The sequence below is a fragment of the Lampris incognitus genome, chromosome 3, assembly GCF_029633865.1.
Source record: "Lampris incognitus isolate fLamInc1 chromosome 3, fLamInc1.hap2, whole genome shotgun sequence".
In the NCBI taxonomy this organism is placed as follows: domain Eukaryota; kingdom Metazoa; phylum Chordata; class Actinopteri; order Lampriformes; family Lampridae; genus Lampris; species Lampris incognitus.
In genome coordinates, this window is record NC_079213.1 from 89,687,280 (window position 1) to 89,709,320 (window position 22,041).

The window sequence follows — 22,041 nt, forward strand, 5'->3', positions numbered from 1 at the left end:
TTAGGGATGCGGGCAGCACAGAGCAGGGCCCCCGGGCTCCTGCTCCTTCTGGGCCCCATTCTGTTGACTGTGGATATAGCGGTTGCTGATAGCCAAGGTGAGGAGATGACAGAGTTATTATTGTTGTCCGTGGTGGGGATATGAGTACAACTACGTGGGCAGATGAATGAACAGGTGAACAGCTTCACATAGGTAACCTCAGACCTATGACACTGGTAAGTAATGTGTAAAAGTATGCTTGACAGGGTGAATGTGAGTTTGAATTTGTGAAAGGGGGAGAGAGAGAGAAAGAAAGAGAGAGAGAGAGTGTCAGAGGGCTTAAAACTCAGTCTCGGTTTATGACTCAGGAACTCAGGTGGGTCAGTGTTAATGGTTGAGTCTTTGCACAGACAGGGTTTTTTATGTATTTCTGTTTGCTCGTGTGTCTATTTATGTAAAATGTTTTTTTTTGGGGGGGGAAAGACAGATGTATTCCAATTTCCCACCTCCTTCCTCATCATCGCACTCTCCGTGGTTGCTACTTGCTTGAATGGAAAGTCTGTCGTGGAAATGAATGGAAAGTCAAGTGTCATCGTGGCCATTTTTTGTCACTATTACACCTTGCAAAACCTCTCTCTCTCTTGCTACACTTCACCCTGAGGCTGTACTTTCATTTCAAAGAGAAAGAGAAAGGGAGAGAAAAAGATAGGCATGTATGCACACGCAAACGTACACACTCACATGCTCTCAAAGCTTTTCCGATCCTGACCTACCCCCATTCCCATTTAAGACACCACATGCACCTTAGAGTGTGCCTCTTCACCCATACTCACACATAAACAATGCGCCCCACATGCATGAGCGAATAACACCTAGGATCAGGCACACCTGAAGCACATGCAGACACACACACACACACACACACACACGCGCGTATTCATCCTACATTTGTGTGTGTTACCATGAAGTGGCGCAGCATGAAAGGGAGAAGGAGCCAGCCTATTGGGACACACAGGCAAGGGAGACGCTGGGCGCCGCGCTCAAACTCCGCCCTCGGGACCACCAGGCCAAGAATATCATCCTCTTCCTCGGTGACGGTAGGTGAACCGGCACAAGCGTCGATAGACACACCTCTTTCCAGATGTTGCTGTCCTTCTGGTCAGTCTGGCACTGAGCGTCTTCACCGTCAGGCAAAACACCAGGCTTTGGCAAATCGGGGAGACTTATCCATCTGGATTAAATTGAGCATAGAAAATATTGTAAATTATTGTCACCCGGGAAATAGATTTATGGCTGGTGAGGCATGAAGTTCAATGTTTGTTTGGGCTGTTTGAAGCCACAGAAGTTTAAGAATTGTTTTCTTTTTTGTTTCCTTTTTTCGGTCAGTTGCCAGAATCTCTGCTGTTAATCAGATCCACTTTGTTAAATTTCTGGGTGGTCATGGCTGAGTTTTCCCCACATGCCTTCCTGATCATCCTCTGGCCAGAGTTTGTTTTTCAGTTTAACAAATGTGATTATTCAAATGTGATATTTCAGGGACAGTCTAAGTGCAACCAAGTGTGAATGTTTCCCGTAAGGGTGTTAAAGTATATTTACATTAAACTATAATGATCTCCGAGCAGCAGACAAAAGTAGGGTTTGCACACGAATCCAAAGGTATATTAAGAGAGAGATCAAATCATGTGTTCTTACTCAGAGTGCTGGAAAAAAATAAACATAGAATAGACAGAAACAAGTATAAATTGCAAAAATAAGTACACGTTGCTGCCATGAGCACTCTTAAATGATCATCAGTAGAAGGAGCCAGGAGTGGTAGAGAGAGGTGAGTATTTCCTTGCCCTGATGTGGGGATTTGTTATTCATTTGGGTTGTCCCCCCCTCCCCTCGCTTTTCCTACCCAATTGTACTTGGGGGGGGGGGTGCAGACTACCACATGTCTCCTCTGATACATGTGGAGTCGCCAGCCGTTTCTTTTCACCTGACAGTGAGGAGTTTCATCAGGGGGACGTAGCACATGGGAGGATCACGCTATTCCCCCGCACCCAATTCCCCCTCCCCACCAAACAGGCGCGCCAACCGACCAGAGGAGGCGCTAGTGCAGTGACCTGGACACATACCCACATCCGGCTTCCCACCTGCAGACACGGCCAATTGTGTCTGTAGGGATGCTACCCAAGCAGGAACCGGTGATCCCTGTGTTGGTAGGCAATGGAATGGACCGCCCACGCCACCCAGACACCCTCGTTTTCAATTTGAAAAGCATTGTTTGAGATTTGGATAAAAGTACGGACCATAACTGGCGGCATGAACATGAGTCAGTGTATGCTTCATGTGTTAACTTTGAGACTGCTTGTACAGTGTCTCCATTTGTATCGCCTGTAAATGCTAGGCATAGACCTGTTATTCAGACCTGTATTAGTACTGGAAATATCACATTGACATGTGTCAGGAGTGAATGAAATGTTCCTCCACAGTTTGTCACCATTGCAAAGATAAAGATGCTCAAAGACATTTTGGATTTGATGCATAAGCCATCAGAGTACTTATCTGTCAGTAGGCTGTGTGGATTGTGGAGCCTCTTTACCTGAAATTGCCCATCATGCTCATCGTCTCAGGGATGGGCGTGTCCACAGTGTCAGCAGCTCGTATCCTGCAGGGCCAGATGGAGGGCAGGTCCGGAGAGGAGACAGTGCTGGCAATGGACACCTTCCCTTACCTCGCTCTGTCTAAGGTAGGCCGTTATTCAGCCTAAAATCCCTGTGCTTCAGCCCTGAGTACTTCATTTAACAGAAGCATATGTGGCTAAATGACCAGTACTGCTATTGTCAAATCCCAAGAGGATCCAGTTCTTAATTAGAGTGAAAAGATGTTTCAGTGAGTCTAGGGTTTCACAGAGTGCTTGGTCTACAAATCAAGGTGCACATCTGAGATCATTAATTCTATCATAATTAAGCAGTTATTTAGATAACAGAAAAGCAGTTATTTAGATAACAGAAAACAATTTGTACAGTTTGCTGGCAATACATCTGAATGCATGAAGATTGAATGTGGAGTCCCACAAGGCTCAGTGTTGGGGCCGAAACTTTTCATTGTATATATCAATGATATATGTGAAGTGTCAAAGATACTGCAGTTTGTTTTGTTTGCAGATGAAATTAATTATTTTAGTTCAGGAGAAAGTTTAACAGAAAGCATTGTAAATGCTTTGAAAAGATGGGTTTGATGAAAATAAGTTATCATTAAATTTGAGCAAAACTAAGTTTATGGTTTTTGCTAAACAGAAAAAGGATGAAAATGTTTTACTGTCTATATAGATGGAGTTGATATTGAAAGAGTAAATGAGTTTAGATTTTTTGGGTGTAATAATGGATGACAAACTGACATGGACATCTCATATAACATATGTAAAAAACAAAGCTGTCTAAGAATATTTCTGTTCTGAACAAAGCATAGTACATGTTAAATTACAAGGTAATGCGAATTCTGTACTGCTCACTTATTTTGCCATATTTCAGTTACTGTGTGGAAGTGTGGGGCAACACATATATGAGCAACATAAAGCCATTGTTTATATTAAAGAAAAGAGCAGTAAGAATTATCCATAAAGTGGATCCAAGAGAACACACCAATGGACTGTTTATTAAGTCAGGATTAATGAAACTTAAAGATTTAGTTGAGTTACAGACATTGTTAGTTATGTACAGCGCAAAACGCAGAGTATTACCAGAAGATTTACAAAAATTATTTGTTTTTAGTTTAGAGGACGAGGACCATAGAAGGAAATCTAATTTTAAACTTCAGTATGCACGTACTACTTTAAAGCAGATGTGTATTTCGGTATGTGGTGTCAAACTGTGGAATTCTTTAGAGAACAATCTAAAGGGTTGTATAAATATCTTTCAGTTCAAGAAAATGTATAAGGAAATAATAATTAGACAGCACAGAGTCATCAGGTAATGGGTTTTCAGTTGATGGTGAATTATTGTGTATGGCTTTTTGATTCTTTTTCATTTCTCATGTTGCTGTAAGTATTAGTTGTTGAGTAACTGACTGACAGACCATCTATTCTGTTGTTTATTTAGGTTTGAGTAAGGGGCAGGTAAAATAAGATTTTTCTTCTCCCTGCTCCTTTCAATCATGGAATGTGTAAATTGATTTGTGTTTGATTATGAACTGCTTGTTTCTGTCTGGAGCTGTGCATTACCATGAGTGGAATAAATTAAATTAAATGAAAATAATGGGCCAAAGCATTAACATATCCACTATTTTCCACCCTGTATTCTCTATTTTTTAGATAGTTTGGAAAAAATTGGATAAAAAGGACTGAAATTGTATCAGAAAATGAAATAAACACAACTCTCACTATTTCTAGTAACACCACTACTACAGCTAACACAACTACTACTGCCACTTTCTGATTTCAGTGCTTGGAAAAGTACAGCTATGACCACAATGAATGATGCTAACTAATCTCTATAGTTTATAATTTATAGACTTATTACTGATACATTTTATTACGCCTCCGTGTCTGTGACCTCTGTTTATCATCATCTGCAGTCAGCAACATACACATCTGTTCTCTCTTATCAATTGCCAGGCCCAGTAGATAATCGGCAAATCAGAGAGAGAGAGAGAGAGAGAGAGAGAGAGAGAGAGAGAGAGAGAGAGAGAGAGAGAGAGAGAGAGAGAGAGAGAGAGAGAGAGAGAGAGAGAGAGAGAGAGAGAGAGAGAGAGAGAGAGAGAGAGAGAGAGCATGCCAGATATCTGCTGGCAGATATGTTTGTGACATATGTATTTGTGTGTGAAAGAAAGTGAGGAGGAGACAGGAGTGTGTTTTCCTGTATATTTGATAGAGAACACTGCAGTAATATTCAGGTGGACATGGATTTTTTTTTCATTTTTGTATTTGTGACAGAAGTATGGAAGAGGTATCTGAAAGCGGGACAAAAAGCTAGATCAAGAGAAAAGTGAGGTAGAGAGCCACGGGTACTGTAGGTTAATGCTTCCAAGTGTACACTAGTGGGTCACAGGTGAAGTGCTTTTGCTTTGTTCCCCCCTAACAAGTTACATCTTGCCTCATTTTGCCCCACTTTTAGCTTTTTTATATCTGCAAAATTACAGGGAAAACACTCCTGGGTGTTTTAATGAGTGTTAGCTAAAGTCCACATTGTAAACAGAAATGCTGACAGTACAGTAAAAGCAGGAAAACAGTGAAAGTAGACTTAAGAGTCTGAAAAAATTTAAAATGCACCTTTACGGCCAAGTATAATCTCCCATCTTTTTATATACCTTTTGGAATGGTATCTGAATATCCAGTCTCTTTGTTGTGGCCTCTCACGTTCATCTGACAAGATGTTCTGAGGCATGTAGGTATTACAGCCACTGTGGCAAGCAGGAGGGAGATTAAACATCGAGTCCTTTATTGTTTTGTCCTAGCACACACGTTTCATGAAATTTCATGTTAGCTTGACTCACAAACAAAAGCAGCACTAACTATTTAAACAGCTGGTAAAATGAACATTTATGTTGCTCAGCATGCTGTGACACACAGGGCCTCTCAAACATTTAAAACTACATTCCCTTTGCTTGTGTTCTTGTAAAGTTTGAGCTTCTCGAGAGATCTTGGGGGCCATCTGTGTTTGTTTTATTTGTTCATCCAGCATGTTTCCTCTCACAGTCCATAAACATGCATATCAAATGAATTGGAAAACCTAAATCACTCATTGGTATGAATGGGAGTTTGACTGATGTTGACTATTTGCTGGCTATGCAATGGATTGGCAACCTGTCCTGGGGGTCTTCCTCCATTCTGCAGAAAGAATTACAGCAAACAAATCTACCCCCCCCCCCCCCCCGTGAAACCAGAAAGGGGTGAAGCTGGTAAACAAAACAGATGAATGGAATAAGACTTGGAAAGAAGGCTCCTCACAAGGATGCAAGTATCGACATGGAGCATTTGGCTTTGATAATCTGCTTTGGCCAGGAGGCATATAGACAACCAGGAGTGGTCTGTCTGGACGGCAGCATGGTGCATCAGCACCAAATTAAGCCCCAAGGAGCTGATTTTAACAATAATGAATGTTGTTTAATCACCCGTTTTGGTATTTGTATGCCCAGACAATCCTGTTTCCTCTCATAGAAGTATGAAATGTGAACACCCTAAAGCATCTTCCATCTTGCTCTCTGACTCACTCCCTCTCTATCCCTTACTCATCTATCCTTCTCTCTCCACATCTTTCCTCTCACACATATGCATATTGCTGTGATGTTTCTCTCTCCTGTATTACTTACTTTGTCTATCTCTTTCTCTCACACTTTCTCTCTCGCTCCCTCTTGTCCTCTCTCTGCCTGTCTCTCCCCAGACTTACAGTGTGGACAAGCAGGTAGCAGACAGCGCTAGCACAGCTACAGCATACCACTGTGGGGTGAAGGCTAATGCTAAGACAGTGGGGCTTAGCGCTAATGCCGAGGCCTACAAGTGTAACACCACCTTTGGCAATGAGGTTTACTCCGTGCTGCGACGTGCAAAAGCACAAGGTACCGGCTAGCACCAGTTAACAGCCATACACAGGGCTGCAAATTTTCCCACAAGGTCTGTGAATTCATACTAATAGCCTGATGTGTACAAGCCTATCTCTCATCAACCCCAGTCCCACCCCTCTCACCTTTCAGCACTGGAACTGAATCAGATTATGCTGCGCAGAGTTCTCTTTCCATCTTCCTGTATACATTCAAGTAGCAAAATGCTGAATGCAACATGTGAATGAAAGATTGATGGGATGATTTACCACTTTATCTTGACATGCCTTATTGGAAATGAAACAGTCACTAGATAAGAAGGTTCCAATTAACTTTATCATTGGCAATAAAGGGTCAGGGTTCACAGATTGATTTCCCTACATGAGTCAACTGTTTTATTTACTATAGCCTGCACTCAGATTCCCTTATCTTTATGAGTTTTGATGTTCACCATGTGTAGTAACATCATTAATGGGCTGTCTGGTTTGCACTTGCTAAAAAACTTTGACCGTTAGTCCCTGTGTTTCCCTGTAGTTTAGATAGGCAATCTGCTGTCTGTAGTAAATTTCGCATTTTTTTCTGTGCTATATGTGAATTCTTGTTGTCCTTCTACTATGCTAGTCAGTTTATACTGGAGGACTCCCCACTGGTTTCACTCCACATCAGACAACAATTTGGTGTCTGAATTTAGTCCATGTGTGTCTGTGTGTGTCTCTGACCATGTACAATGACCTTGTACCATGTGTGCCTTTCTGTATGTGCCAAGAAAACCTTGCTGACTAAAGGGATTCTGACTCTGTTTCATAGTATGTACTTGTGTACTTTACTACAGGTAAATCTGTAGGAATTGTGACAACCACCCGTGTTCAGCATGCCTCACCCGCTGCTGCCTACGCCCACTCAGTCAGCCGCAGCTGGTACAGCGATGCCGACATTCCCTCTAGCGCCCGCCGACAGGGCTGTGTGGACATTGCCACCCAAATGGTCACCAATGTGGACATTGATGTATGTAAGAATCGATGCTTTAGCCCCCATTTGTATGGTGATTGGTAATTCTTACCTTAGGAATCCCAAACATTTTATAGAATGCCTGTGATCTTCACTGGTTACCCTGGTAGGAGTCCCAATTGAAGCATTATATATTTTAAGTTAACTTATGAAGCACTTGGTAATTTCATTTTGACCTTTTGGTATTTCATGTTATAACCAATTTGCACGCCCGATATTTTGAGTTCACATCACTGTTTGTTTTGTAGTGTAGCAGATGTAATTCCATGTTGCTCAATGCGTTATTGTTTTGGTGTGTTGTCCTGGAAAAGCAGACAGATATTGTTGCGTTTTGTCACTTAAAATATTACATTTTCATTCCAAAATTTTCAAGTATTTAAAAAAGGGAACATTTCTTCTTCCATAAAGCATTAAAAAATCAAATGAAACATGCATAAAATATAAACAGATGATGCATTTCTTGTACCTTTCAAATCTCAACCTATTCTCTTCAGGCCCTGTCCATACAGATACATAAATGGTGCAGTATGACTACCCTCCTCATTGTATAATTTTCATTTTGAATTTCATATAATGATTACAAGTACCATCTGATTCCTGTTCAAGGTGATCCTGGGTGGAGGGAGAATGTATATGACACCAAAAGGCACCCCAGACCCTGAGTATCCCACCTCCAACTCACGTAAGGGGGATCGCAAAGACAAGAGGAACCTTATTGATGTGTGGCTGAAGGCCAAACCAGTAAGCTTCCATCAATTGCTTTCATTTGCTCAGAGATAAGAAGAATACACAAGCCTGATTAAATGTTCTTACGTACACTTGATTTCCTTACCCATGTTCCTTGTGAAACAGGGAAACTTGAGGTTGAAATACATTCTCCATTAATAAGTCGTTATTTTATCCATTTCAAATGTGATGACAATGGGGGATTCTATTGGACAGACAAGAGTAGTTCAATATAGAAGGCTGAGAGAAATATACTTTTTGTAGCTGACTTACTTGGACTACAAACAAGGTGGGGCAGCCATTATTGCTAGTATGCCATCAGTTCAGCAGTAAACAGTTCCCACCGTTGTAAAAATGGGATCCTTCAACCAAAGCTAACACAGGAAGTCTAATGTATTGCAAACTTCATCAAATTATATCACAACACTTGGGGCATCTGGTTAGCATAGTGGTCTATTCCATTTCATACCAACACGTAGATCACCGATTCGAATCCCTGTATTACCCCCGGCTTTGTCAGGCATCCCTACAGACACAATTGGCCATGTCTGCAGGTGGGAAGCCGGATGTGGGTATGTGTCCTGGTCGCTGAACTAGTGCCTCCTCTGGTCGGTCGGGGCACCTGTTGGGGGGGAGGGGGAACTGGGGGGAATAGCATGATCCTCCTACATGCTACATTCCCCTGGCGAAACGCATCATTGTCACGTGAAAAGAAGCGGCTGGCAACTCCACATGTATTGGAGGAGACATGTGGTACTCTGCAGCCCTCCCCGGATCGAAAGAGGGGGTGGAGCAGCGACCAGGACGGCTCGGAAGAGTCAGGTACTTGGCACGTACAATTGGGGAGAAAATCCAAAAGAAAAAAATATATATTACAACACTGTTCTACAATAATATGCATTTTCTATCCACCAGAAGCATCATCTCATCAGCACCACATTTCAGTCTTTTTTCCTGCTGGTATTGTTTTCAGCATGTACTTGACATACCTGCGGAGGCATGGAGATTTTCAGGAGAGATGGTGGTGGAGTTTTTACTAGACTGTTTAACACAATCTTGGAAAGTGAGGGGATACTTAAGGAGTGGAGAAGAAGCATAATGGTACCGATTTTCAAGAATAAGGGTGATGTGCAGAACTGTAGCAACTACAGAGGTATAGAGATGATCATCCATAGCATGAAGTTATGGGAGAGAGTAGTGGAAGCTAGGTTAAGAGGAGAGGTGATGATTAGCGAGCAGCAGTATGGTTTCATGACAGGAAAGAGCACTACAGATGTGATGTTTGCTTTGAGTGTTGATGAAGAAGTACAGAGAAGGTCAGAAGAAGTTACATTGTGTCTTTGTAGATTTAGAGAAAGCATATGACACATTGCCGATAGAGGAGGTGTGGCATTGTATGAGGGAGTCGGGAGTGGCAGAGAAGTATGTAAGAATGGTTCAGGATATGTATGAGGGCAGTGTGACAGTGGTGAGGTGTGCGGTTGGAATGATGGATGGGTTCAAGGTGGAAGTGGGATTACATCAAGGATCAGCTCTGAGCCCTTTCTTGGTTGCATTGGTGATGGACAGGTTGACAGATGAGATCAGGTAGGAGTCTCCATGGACTATAATGTTCGCGGATGACATTGTTATCTGTAGCGAGAGTAGGAAGCAGGTTGAGGAGACCCTGGAGAGGTGGAGGTATACACTGGAGAGAAGAGGAATGAAAATCAATAGGAGCAAGGTGGAATACCTATGCACAAATGAGAAGGAGGACAACGGAATGGTGAGGATGCAAGGAGTAGAGATAGCGAAGGTGGATGAGTAAATACTTGGGGTCAACTATTCAAAGTAACGGGGAGTGCGGAAGAGGTGACGAAGAGAGTATAGGCAGGGTGGAGTGGATGGAGATGAGTGTCAGGAGTGATTTGTGACAGAAGAGTACCAGCAAGAGTTAAAGGGAAGGTTTAGAAGATGGTAGTGAGACCAGCTATGTTGTATGGTCTGGAGATGATGGCACTGACGAAAAGACAGGAGGTGGAGCTGAAGGTGGCCGAGTTGAAGATGCTAAGGTTTTCACTGGGAGTGGCAATGGACAGGATTAAGAACGAGTATATTAGAGGGACAGCTCAGGTTGGATGGTTTGGGAACAAAGCAAGAGAGACAACATTGAGATGGTTTGGATATGTGCGGAGGAGAGATGCTGGGTGTATTGAGAGAAGGATGCTGAAGACGAAGCTGCCAGGAAAGAGGAAGGCCAAAGAGGAGGTTTATGGATGTGGTGAGGGAGAACATGCAGGTGGTTGGTGTGACAGAGGAAGATGCAGAGGATAGAAAGAGATGGAAATGATGAACCACTGTGGCGACCCCTAACGGGAGCAGCTAAATGAAAAAGAAGATTGTTTCCAGCACATACGTGTTTGCGGTGGTACCAATGTTTGTCCTACCTGGTCAAAAAGTTTAATCAGTGGTATACAAATACTGGAGAGTGTCTCCAACCACGGAAAAGATGCCAGTTAGTATTATATAACCTAATGCCATGATCCAGATGGGTAAAATAACGATTTATTAATGTGGAAACAGCTTTTTAAGTTAAATGAAATTTTTAGTTGATCTACACATTTACAATTAGATTGTGTCCAATTAAGATTTGCAGAGTTCATTTATGGAAAATTTTGTTTTCTTTAAATCTGTCAGCAAAATTCATATGCTGGGTCATTAACTTTGCTCTTTGTTTTTGCCAAGATTTTTTCTTAATTTTCAATTTTAGATAACAACGGTTTTGAATGAATTATGTAAACCTCCATCATTAGTGACAGCTTATGTGTCAGTTATTAGAAATAATGTAATATCCTGAGCCACAGACACATATCCTCTGTTTTACAGAAGAAGAGGTCCCTCTATGTTTGGCACAAGAAGCAGTTCGACGAAATCAATGTGACAACTACTGACCGGCTCATGGGTTGGTATTTTGAGGCCTTCACATAGACAGGGAGATTAATTGTCACACACACATGTTCTTTATCTGTACACACACAACACACACTCATAAAGTACACATAATGAACTGATAAATGGTGAATGGGCCAGACAGGCTAGTAGAACGTTCATTTCCCCTACATTCAGTACACAGCAGATAGGTCCCCTGGGTAGGTAGTTTGTAAAAAGTGATGTCAAAAGCAATTTTCTGTTCAGTATTTTGAACTCATAAAAAACATCTGTCTATAAGTATAAGATTTCTAGCATTTACTATTTACTGCTAACCATATGATGACACATGTAGGCCAGGGGTCATCAAATACAAACCATCAACTATTACAACACAACAGGAGTCCAGTACACACACACACACACACACACACACACACACACACACACACACACACACACACACACACACACACACACACACACACACACACACAAAGTGTACCTCTGTGCCCATGTGTATGTGAGCAAAAATGTCAAGTTAATTTTATTTATATAGCTCATTATCATAAATTACAAATATGCCTCAGTGGGCTTTACAGCAACACAACATCCTGTCCTTAGACCCTCGCATCGGATAAGGAATAACTCTCTAAAAAAAAAAACCTTTAACAGGGAGAAAAAATAGGAAGAAACCTCAGGGAGAGCAACAGATGTAGGATCTCTCTCCCAAGACGGACAGACATGCAATGGATGTTGTGTGTACAGAATAAAACACAATTTACAGAATACAACATTGAAAGAGGATAACAGAATTATAATGGAATTATAAGATATATGAAGAATATGATGAGAAGGATGCCAAGCAATGTCCAGATGCCACTAGAACAGTTTAGGGCCTGAGTCACGCGACCACCATCACCATGTAGACCTGACAGGAGGACAGACTACATAAGCACACAAGAGAGACTTACATCACACCATTCACATGCATGGGAAAAGAGACAAGATAAAACATTAGTCACACACCTGAGTGAAAGAAGGATATAACATTGCAACAGGATAACAACATTTTATAGATTTATAAGACATATTAAAAAAAATGTGATGAGGGGGATGCCAAGCAGTGTCCAGGTGGTGACCACCATCACCATGGAGACCTGGGAGGAGGACAGACTACATGTGCACACTTTGGAGACTCACATCACACCATTCACATACACAGGAGAAGAGAAAGGAAAAGATACAATTCAGAGAGAGAAAATACATGTGAGAGAAGAAAACAATTTGCAGTAGTCAATAATCTATACTTATAATCTCATTGGCAGAACAGTGGTTGGTAAATTCATTGAGACAGAAACCAACCCGCCATGCAGTACAGGTTGTGAAGCACTCAATTTAAAGGCAACTAATTGTAGGTTAAGGCAAAACTATGAGTTTGGATTTAAAGGACTCAGCAGACTCTGATTGTCAGCAGGCAGGTTATTCCACAAGAAGGGGGCCCGATAGGAAAAGACCCTAATACCAGCTGACTTATTTTTAACTTTGAGTACACACAGGAGCCCTGTATTTTGAGAGCGGAGAGCTCTAGATGGAATGTACAATTTAAAGAGATCAGACAGGTATGACGGGGCAAGCCCATTAAGGATGTTATAAGTCAGCAGAAGCACCTTGAAGTCAGATCTACAATGGATAGGAAGCCAATGAAGGTAGGCAAGAATTGATGTAATATGGTCGATTTTTCTAGTTGTAGTTAGGATTTGACCTGCAGCATTTTGAACCATCTGAAGACTTTTAGTACTAGCATGTTGCAGACCTGAAAACAGAACATTACAGTAATCAGGTCTGGACGATACAACTGCATGTATTAGAGTCTCTGTGTCAGTCATGGCCAGGAAAGACTAAAATTTAGCTATACCTAAGTGTCTCCTTGCTGGCCACCTAATGACTGCTGGGAAAGGCTCCAGCATCCCTGTGACCCTGAGCAGGATAAGCGGTTTGGATAATGGATGGAATGGACGTAAGTAAAAAAAGGCAGTCTTGGTGATTTCTTTAATGTGCTTATCAAATGTGGGATCAAACGTTACACCAAGATTTTGTGTGCCACACTTTGTGAAATCACAGCGTTGTCGATTGTTATTGTTACTTGATCAAATCAGTGTCTGTGTCTAGCAGGGCCAACGACTAACATTTCGGTTTTATCCAAATTTAAAAGCAGGAAATTTAGTGACATCCAATTTTCACAGCAGCCAATCAGGCCTCTAAATTAGTAAGCTGAGTACAATCATCAGCCCTTATAGGCACATACAGCTGACTATTAGCCGCATAGCAATGGAAATGTATTCCAAGACTGCGTATAATTTGGCTAAGAGGTGAACTCTATAGAGAGAAAAGTAGAGGGCCAAGAACCGAGCTCTGAGGTATGCCATATTTAACGTCAGAAAATTTCGATGTAATATTATTATGGCAAACACAACATGTTTTTTTCAGATAAGTAGGACTTGAGCCAAAAGAGAGATAACCAAGATAAACCAAAATTACAATTTATTATATTAATATACAGTGATCAATGGCGTCAAAGGCTCTACTGAGGTCCAGTAGTAGAAGCACAGAGGTGGAATCAGAGTCCGTAGCAAGTAGATCATTCACCATTCTGGTCAGGGCAGTTTCAGTGGAGTGACAGGCTCTGGAATCCAATTGAAAAGGTTCATATAGATAGTTTTCTTCTATACAGGTCGAAATTTGTTGATACGCAACTCTTTTTTAGTACTTTAGAAACTAATGGAAGATTAGAGACTGGTCGATAGTTATTAAGAGACCCTGGATCGAGACGCAGTGTCTTCAGTAGAGGTTTGACCACAGCTGTCTTCAAACTGCTGGGCACAGTTCCAGTATAAGTGATAAATTAACAATGTCTAGCATTATAGGTCACAGGAAAGGCCAGAGGTCTTTAAAAAGTTTTGCTGGTAAAGGGTCAAGTAAGCAAGTAGTTGGTTTAGAAGCTGACATGAGTTTAGTCAAAGTATCAAGAGAGAGACTCTAAAAATCTGTAATAACAGGGTCTATCAGTGACTCATTGTATAGATATGAATTTGGTAAGACAGGGTCTGCAGGAATAGCTGGAGTTGAAGAATAATTTTGTTTATGATCTCATCAACCTTATTGCAGAAAAAGTCTAGAAACTCATGAGCAGTGAATGGTGAGCAACTAATAGATGGCTCACCATCACGGTTCTGAGCCCTTTCTTGTTTGCAATGGTTATGGACAGCTGGATGGACATGATCAGGCAGGAGTCTCCGTGAACTATGATGTTTGTGGATGACACTGTGATCTGTAGTGAGAGTAGGGTGCAGGTTGAGGAGAGCCTGGAGAGGTGGAGGTATGCACTGGAAGTCAAGTCAAGTCAAGTCAATTTTATTTGTATAGCCCGATATCACAAATTATAAATTTGCCTCAAAGGGCTTTACAGCAACACAACACCCTGTCCTTAGACCATTGCATCAGATAAGGAACAACTCCCTAAAAAACTTCTTTAACAGAGAGAAAAAATAGGAAGAAATCTCAGCAAGAAGAACAGAGGAGGGATCTTTCTCCCAAGACGGACAACGTGCAATGGATGTTGTGTTTACACAATTTACAGAATACAACATTGAAAGAGAATAACAGAATTATAAAATTTATGAAGAATATGAGAAGAGGAATGAAAGTCAGTAGGAGCAGGATGGAATACATATGCGTGAATGAGAGGGGAGGACAGTGGAATGGTGAGGATGCAAGGAGTAGAGGTGACAAAGGCGTATGAGTTTAAACACTTAGGGTCGACTGTCCAAAGTAATGATGAGTGCAGGCAGGGTGGAGTGGGTGGAGAAGAGTGTAAGGAGTGATTTGCGACAAAAGGGTACCAGCAAGAGTTAGAGGGAAGGTTTACAAGATGGTTGTGAGACCAGAGCTGGAGGTGGCTGAGTTGAAGATGTTAAGATTTTCATTGGGAGTGATAAAGAAGGACAGGATTAGGAACGAGTATATTAGAGGGGCAGCTCAGGTTGGATGGTTTGGAAACAAAGCAAGAGAGGCAAGATTGAGATGGCTTATTTTTACTGTTATTTGATCTTACTCTTATTCCTGCCTTGTCTGGTTTTATCTGTTTTTTGTTTTTTTGTGAAGCACTTTGTAACATTGTTTTAGAAAGGTGCTATACAAATAAAATTATTATTAGTATTAGTATCTTGCTCCATATAACACAAGGTATAACCACATTAGCTGTTGCGTGTTAAAATGTTGTAATATATTGTCAGAAGAAGCTTTGCTAACATGATTTCATGTCTCTGTTGTGATTCCAGGCCTTTTTGAGCCCAAGGACATGAGGTTTGAGGTTTTCCGTAATAGAACATGTGACCCCTCTATCGTGGAGATGACAGAGAAAGCCATTCAGATCCTCAGCAAAAACCCTAAAGGATTCTTCCTTTTTGTTGAAGATAAGTACCATCTTGAAAGTAAAGCTACTTTTGACAGTGTAGTTTTCTGGGCCACACACCACTCATAGCTAGCATTATGTAGAGTTTAGTATGTTAAAACATTTATTACTTTGTTGTAAAAGATAAATATGTTTTTATAAGGAATTTCAAAACGCATAAATGTACTAGGTATATTTTCCATCTGCAACACAGAATAAGCAATATTGCTGCTGAAGGGTGACTATCCTACAAGTTACCTTGGAACCTTGAACCTGTACAATTTCCATTATGTATGGGTGTCATTGCAAAGATACCCATTATATTCATTACCAATATTAAAATATAAACAAATGCACTCTCTGCTTGTTTTAACTGTCAATCAACAGTTTTGTTGTTATTGAATCCATATTACCATAACAGTCCAATATAGAATACTCCAACAGAGAATGTTGTCTCAGCTCAAGAGAGCCTAGTTTAAATTTAGATAACATTTTACAGTAGAGGGGCAGTATTAGAATTTGTTGAATGGAAGTTCTACCTCTGGTCTGACTGTCTGCTAACCATGCTCCATTACGAGGGAGAATTGACCACGGCCACCACGATGGCATTGCGAAGCTGGCACTGACCGAGGCTGTGATGTTCGACCGGGCCGTGCACCATGCGTCAAGGCTCACCAGGGAGTCTGACACACTCACTGTGGTTACTGCAGACCACTCCCACGTCTTCACTTTTGGTGGAAACACCCCGAGAGGGAACCCCATCTTTGGTAAGACCTACACTTAAAACCCCAATCCGAGTAAGAACCACTTGCTTACTAAATAAAGGCAATGTAAAGGAATTTATTTTGAGGACAATGTTGAGGCATACCCCTTTCTTTTGTCAATTTTCACTTTCCTATCTAATAAGTAGAATCCTGCATAAAATAGTAAATTTATGCAGCTGGATAGCTCAGTGGGTAAGAACATCAGGTTTTCATGCCGGAGATCAGGGGTTGAAATCCTGGTTGGGACAAGTCTCCAGTAAGAGTCCGTGGCTTAGACTCCTAATGCTGTACAAGCTACCTTGGATATGAGTGAGAGTAACATGAATAGAGTCATACCAGCTTGGACATCATCCAGGTTAAGAAGGTTCGCATCAGGTGTTGAGGAACCAGGGCAACCTGATGAAAAATGGGCTACTGGAACATAACATTCATGGACAAGGGCCAAGAACCTGGAACTGATGGAATGCCACTATAACAGCAGACCCCAGGAGAGAGGTTACATGAAGTGAATGTGGGAACTGTGGAACAACAGAAAACTTACATCCACACTGACTCAGAAGGAGCTAGTGGCTCAATGCTCAAACATCAATAGAAGGAGAGCCTGTGGAAGTTGGAGCCTGTGGAGAGGCTCCAACAGGTTGACTATACAGTTCAGGGCCCTGAATGACACCCTTAATTGACTGAATGGCTGCCCAGTAGGCAGAAGATACATGAGGACAGACGCCAACCAGCTGAAACAATTCTAAGCTACTGAGGTTCAAATGAGAATCATGGCCAGACTAAAGACAGTCAACTCCAGGGATGGGTTCCACGACTCTGACAAAGTACCATCACAAAGCCTGCTTGCAGATGTGAACACAGACTTATGCAATATCTCAACTGCCACCATAACAGAGACCAACGAGCTTGTATATGCCACTGCAACCATAATCCTGAAAATGCTTGGGTACAGGATTAAGAACACAGGTCACCAACAGTACCCTCCATATATATATATATATATATATATATATATATATATATATATATATATATATATATATATATGTGTGTGTGTGTGTGTGTGTGTGTGTGTGTGTGTGTGTGTGTGTGTGTGTGCGTGTGTGTGTATGTATATGTATATATGTATATGTATGTATGTATATGTATGTATGTATGTATGTATGTACGTGTGTATGTGTGTGTGTGTGTGTGTGTGTGTGGGTATATAATAGAAGAGGGGGGACTTATTTTATAGAGTACAATGCATACTAGTTGGGAACTATTTTTAATGCCGCAATGTCTGAGGCTGTTGTTTTTCACTTTTCCCCTAAAATATTTATGGCCTACTTAATTGTTACTCACCTTCACCACCAGGTCTGGCACCAAAGAAAGCTGATGACAAAATGCCATTCACCAGCATCCTGTACGCCAATGGTCCTGGCTATGTACACGTAAATGGAACCAGAGGGAACATCACAATGGTGGATTACTGTAAGCATAAACTTTTAAGATGTGGTGCTAGCTTGTCTCCAGCATGTGGCAATGTGTATATAGACAATACTAACTGATGTGGTGTACAGATGAGTCATGTCTACGTCTCACTGTGGAAACCGTGGAAAACGAGTCACACATAATGATAGTGGTGTCCAGCATATTGAGGTGTCTTTGTGCCATTCGTGTGTGTGTGTGTGTGTGTGTGCGTGCATGTGTGCATGCGTGCGTGTGTGCGTGTGCGTGCGTGCGTGCATGTGTATACTAACTTAAACCATTCAGGGATTTTTTTATAGAACACAGGAAACTGATGATCCACTTCCACCGACCCTTGTGCACCATTTAGTTTGTACCATTTTTCCAAACTGACACACCAAACAAACCAAAGTAAATGCTCAATAATATAATTGCCTTCTATTTTGGGAGAAAGTCATCTTGTATATATTTTGGGAGGAAAAAAATAATCTCCAGAAATGTCACAAAAACATTTTAGAGGTTCCAGGCAGTAAACATTGCATCATTTGGTCAACCAATAGCTTAAATCATCTATTATTATCTTATTTAAACACTGTTTTATTTAACCCTGTACCACCTATGATTTCATGAAAGATTTCAAATGGTGAATATTTTACTTTGAAACGAGTACAATTTGTCAATCAATTAATTGATCAATCAATGAATTGAACCCTGGTGTGTTACAAACCTTGAACACCTTCTGTGTAGATGATGAGGAGTACATGCAGCAGGCTGCCGTTCCACTGGACTCAGAGACCCACGGTGGGGAAGACGTTGCCATCTATGCCAAAGGCCCCATGGCCCACCTTTTCCACGGGGTCAAAGAGCAGAACTATGTGGCCCATGTCATGGCCTATGCAGCCTGCCTGGAGCCTTACACTGACTGCCCTTCACATCCACCTGCCTCGACAGGGCATGTGAACACACCACTCTCCAACCTGCTGCTCAACATGACTGGCCTCTTCTGGCTGCTGCTCAGATGACCGCAATGACATGTGCACACGCACACACACGTACACACACACACACACACACACACACACACACACACACATACACACACACACACACACACACACACACACACACACACACACACACACACACACACACACACACACACACACACACACGATTGTAAACTAACAGTACACACACTGTGCACACAATGTTCATAGGTGCACGGTACACACTGGCAGACTGGCAAACATGCAAAACATAGGTAAAATGCACTTACACATATTCATATACCTACATACATCAACATACACTTATACAAACATGCAGACACACATTTACATCCACATATAAACATCACAAAATAGTTTTCATTGCCACCCATAAGCACTTATTCCATAAGGGCTGGTTCCAGCAGATGTTCTTAATATAGCTAGTCCCACAGGGCAATGGGACTCCAGTAGGTGGTGAATCCTCATTTAGAAACAGAAGTCCAACCAGGAACAGTGAGTCAATAGTAAAAGCTGCATAAAATGTATTGCTGCACAAGACATTTCAGAGTGTTCAAACGCTTGCACTGAGCTAAAGTTTACGTTAATACATCAAGCATTAGTTCTTATTCAGGAGCTAGAAACAACAAGCCCACAGGGGTTTCAGTGTCTTGGCCAGTGGACCTCTAAACACTCAGTCACCCTAATCCCCAAGTTAGGACATGAGCACAGACAGAGCAGACATGCAGACAATTTACCTCTTACTGAGTGTGGCAGGAGAGTAAAATATGTAGCTTAGTTTTTAAAGCATAAATTATAACCTTATTGGTTCCAAATAGTAATGCTGTTTTCTTCAAGAGTGTTTTAACACTTGGTATATAATCTATGTGCATTGTTCTCAATGAATGTATTTTGTAAGCAGATTTTGTAAATGTATTTTTATACTGTGTTTTTACAAAATGCTGGACACATACAAAATTTAAAAAGACAAAAAACTTTTTCTTGTTATATCTACTCCTTGTCATTTCCCTGCGTCCATGGGTAAACTCTCCCGATAGAACAGTTTATCTTCATTTTACAACTCAGTTTCAGGGCATTCAGTGGGAAATTTTAACCACAGCAGTGAGTGAACAAGAACAGATTTTGTCTTGCTCATGGATACATTGGCAGGAAAAGAAAAAAAACCTTTCTTGTATGGGATGGGATGAACAACAATGGAAATTCTGAATAGAAATTATGTTGGCAAAGGCCATGTAAAACAGTTAAAATAAAACAGAGGCCAAATTTTTAAAACGCACAATTTTACCTGCTGACTCACTCAAACACATTCACACACTCATGTCTAATGAGAACATTTAGGGTTGGGTTCTATCTTGTTTAGTTTACAACCCCCAAGATAATTTTTAAATTAATCATTAACCTCTGGCATAATGCATTTCCCCCTTATCTCCTCAACCCAACCCTAAAATTAGGCCTAACTGATATGATGCAATGTTAGGCGCTTTCCATGGAGGCCAAATGGAACATTTTCTCAGTTCACGTGGTTCTGCATAGTGATGTCAAAGCTACAAATTGATGTGTCCAACTGCTAAGAATGTATCCCTACTTTGGAAATTCCTCTGAATACTGTCAGATCAGGGAACTGAAACCTCGCAAATGGGATAATGTACCTTGAGCTTAAACAGGCCTCAACTGCCCTGACTAGATTAACTCTAGACAATAAACATTCTTGTCAGGCCTAAAACGACAGGTCCAACCACACACACACACACACACACACACACACACACACACACACACACACACACACACACACACACACACACACACGTTTAAGGGGGGGGATACTTGAGCACTCACAGCAGCTTTTTGCAAAATCATGAATTCTATGTTATCTGCAATATGTGAATATCAAATTTCACACTGTTTGCTGTATTGAGTAATTTGCTTTCTTGTCATAATTGTTATTCAGCTTTTTCTGTGACTGTCAGGTTTCAAGTGGTGTGCTGGTTAAAGTTTACTCATTGCAAAAATGCACAACTAAGGCATGTGAAAATATCAGGCAGAACTCAAAGGAGGAAAATTGATTCCACCAAAATATCAAGGGAATTTCAAGATTGGCTTATCTTCCTGAGCCTGGAACAGTCCACCATCCTCTGAGATGGACCGAAAAGCCAATTAAGAGGAAACGCGAATCCAGCTCACTCACTTACCTGAGAGAATTACCAAACTGTCCATCTGAAACTGAAACATCCATTTTCTGGACCATGAAGCTTCATACTGCTGACACTTGGTGGGCCAAGAGTGTTTTCCATCCAACCAATCACTACACCAAGGGATTTCACAGATTGGTTCACCTTCAGCCAAAAAAGATCAGTTAAATCACATGGTGTATTGACTGGTTGGATGGAATACCTGCCCACATGGTTGCCTGTGTCAGTGCTTATCTACAGGTCCTTGTATCTACTTGCTGTTACTGAAAGGTTCTGACTTAGCTTAGTGCTGTCCTTACCATGAGTGCTCCTAGCTGTGTTGACGACTGCCCCTTATTCTGTATAAAATTGAATTGTTCTGTAATGAAGGGCAAAATGTTGCATTCCTTTATGAATTGACACAGAACACTATTTGTTCTTTATTTCCCTACTTGAATAACAGAAATCAAAACAGCACAGTTAGCAGCTAGGAACCACAATGAAAGTCATAAACCATGACTAGAGTAAAGTTTTTTGCAAACAAATTAGAGGTTTGTTCCTGTGTGTGTGTGTGTGTGTGTGTGTGTGTGTGTGTGTGTGTGTGTGTGTGTGTGTGTGTGTGTGTGTGTGTGTGTGTGTGTGTGTGTGTGTGTGTGTGTGTGTGTGTTGTGCTTAAAAAGATGCTAATTGTACATGCCACGGTTAACTCTGAAGACTTACTTCTTGACCACTATGCAACTGAAATGACCTCTTCCCCTCCACAAGTCATCCTGTGGGACCCTAATATACAGTGCATCCGGAAAGTATTCACACCCCTTCACTTTCCCCACATTTTGTTATGTTACAGCCTTATCCCAAAATGGATTACATTCCTTTTTTTCTCTCATCAATCTACACACAATACCCAATAATGACAAAGTGAAAAAGGTTTTGTAGAAATTTTTGCAAATTTATTAAAAATAAAAAACTGAAATATTGCATGTACATAAGTATTCACACCCTTTGCTATAACGCTCAAAATTGAGCTCAGGTTCATCCTGTTTCCACTGATCATCCTT

The 22,041-nt window shown here is 41.2% G+C and overlaps 1 protein-coding gene across 1 annotated transcript; it reads left to right on the top strand.

Annotated features, from left to right (window-relative positions):
* The first annotated feature begins 6 nt into the window (after window positions 1-6).
* On the top strand, window positions 7-18,827 carry alpi.1 (alkaline phosphatase, intestinal, tandem duplicate 1). Its single transcript, XM_056276851.1, has 11 exons — window positions 7-97; window positions 948-1,076; window positions 2,595-2,710; window positions 6,342-6,516; window positions 7,331-7,503; window positions 8,113-8,247; window positions 11,098-11,173; window positions 15,480-15,614; window positions 16,168-16,359; window positions 17,713-17,829; window positions 18,553-18,827. Exons 1-11 carry the CDS (start codon window positions 7-9, stop codon window positions 18,825-18,827), a joined length of 1,614 nt encoding a protein of 537 aa, XP_056132826.1.
* The last annotated feature ends 3,214 nt before the right edge of the window (window positions 18,828-22,041 follow it).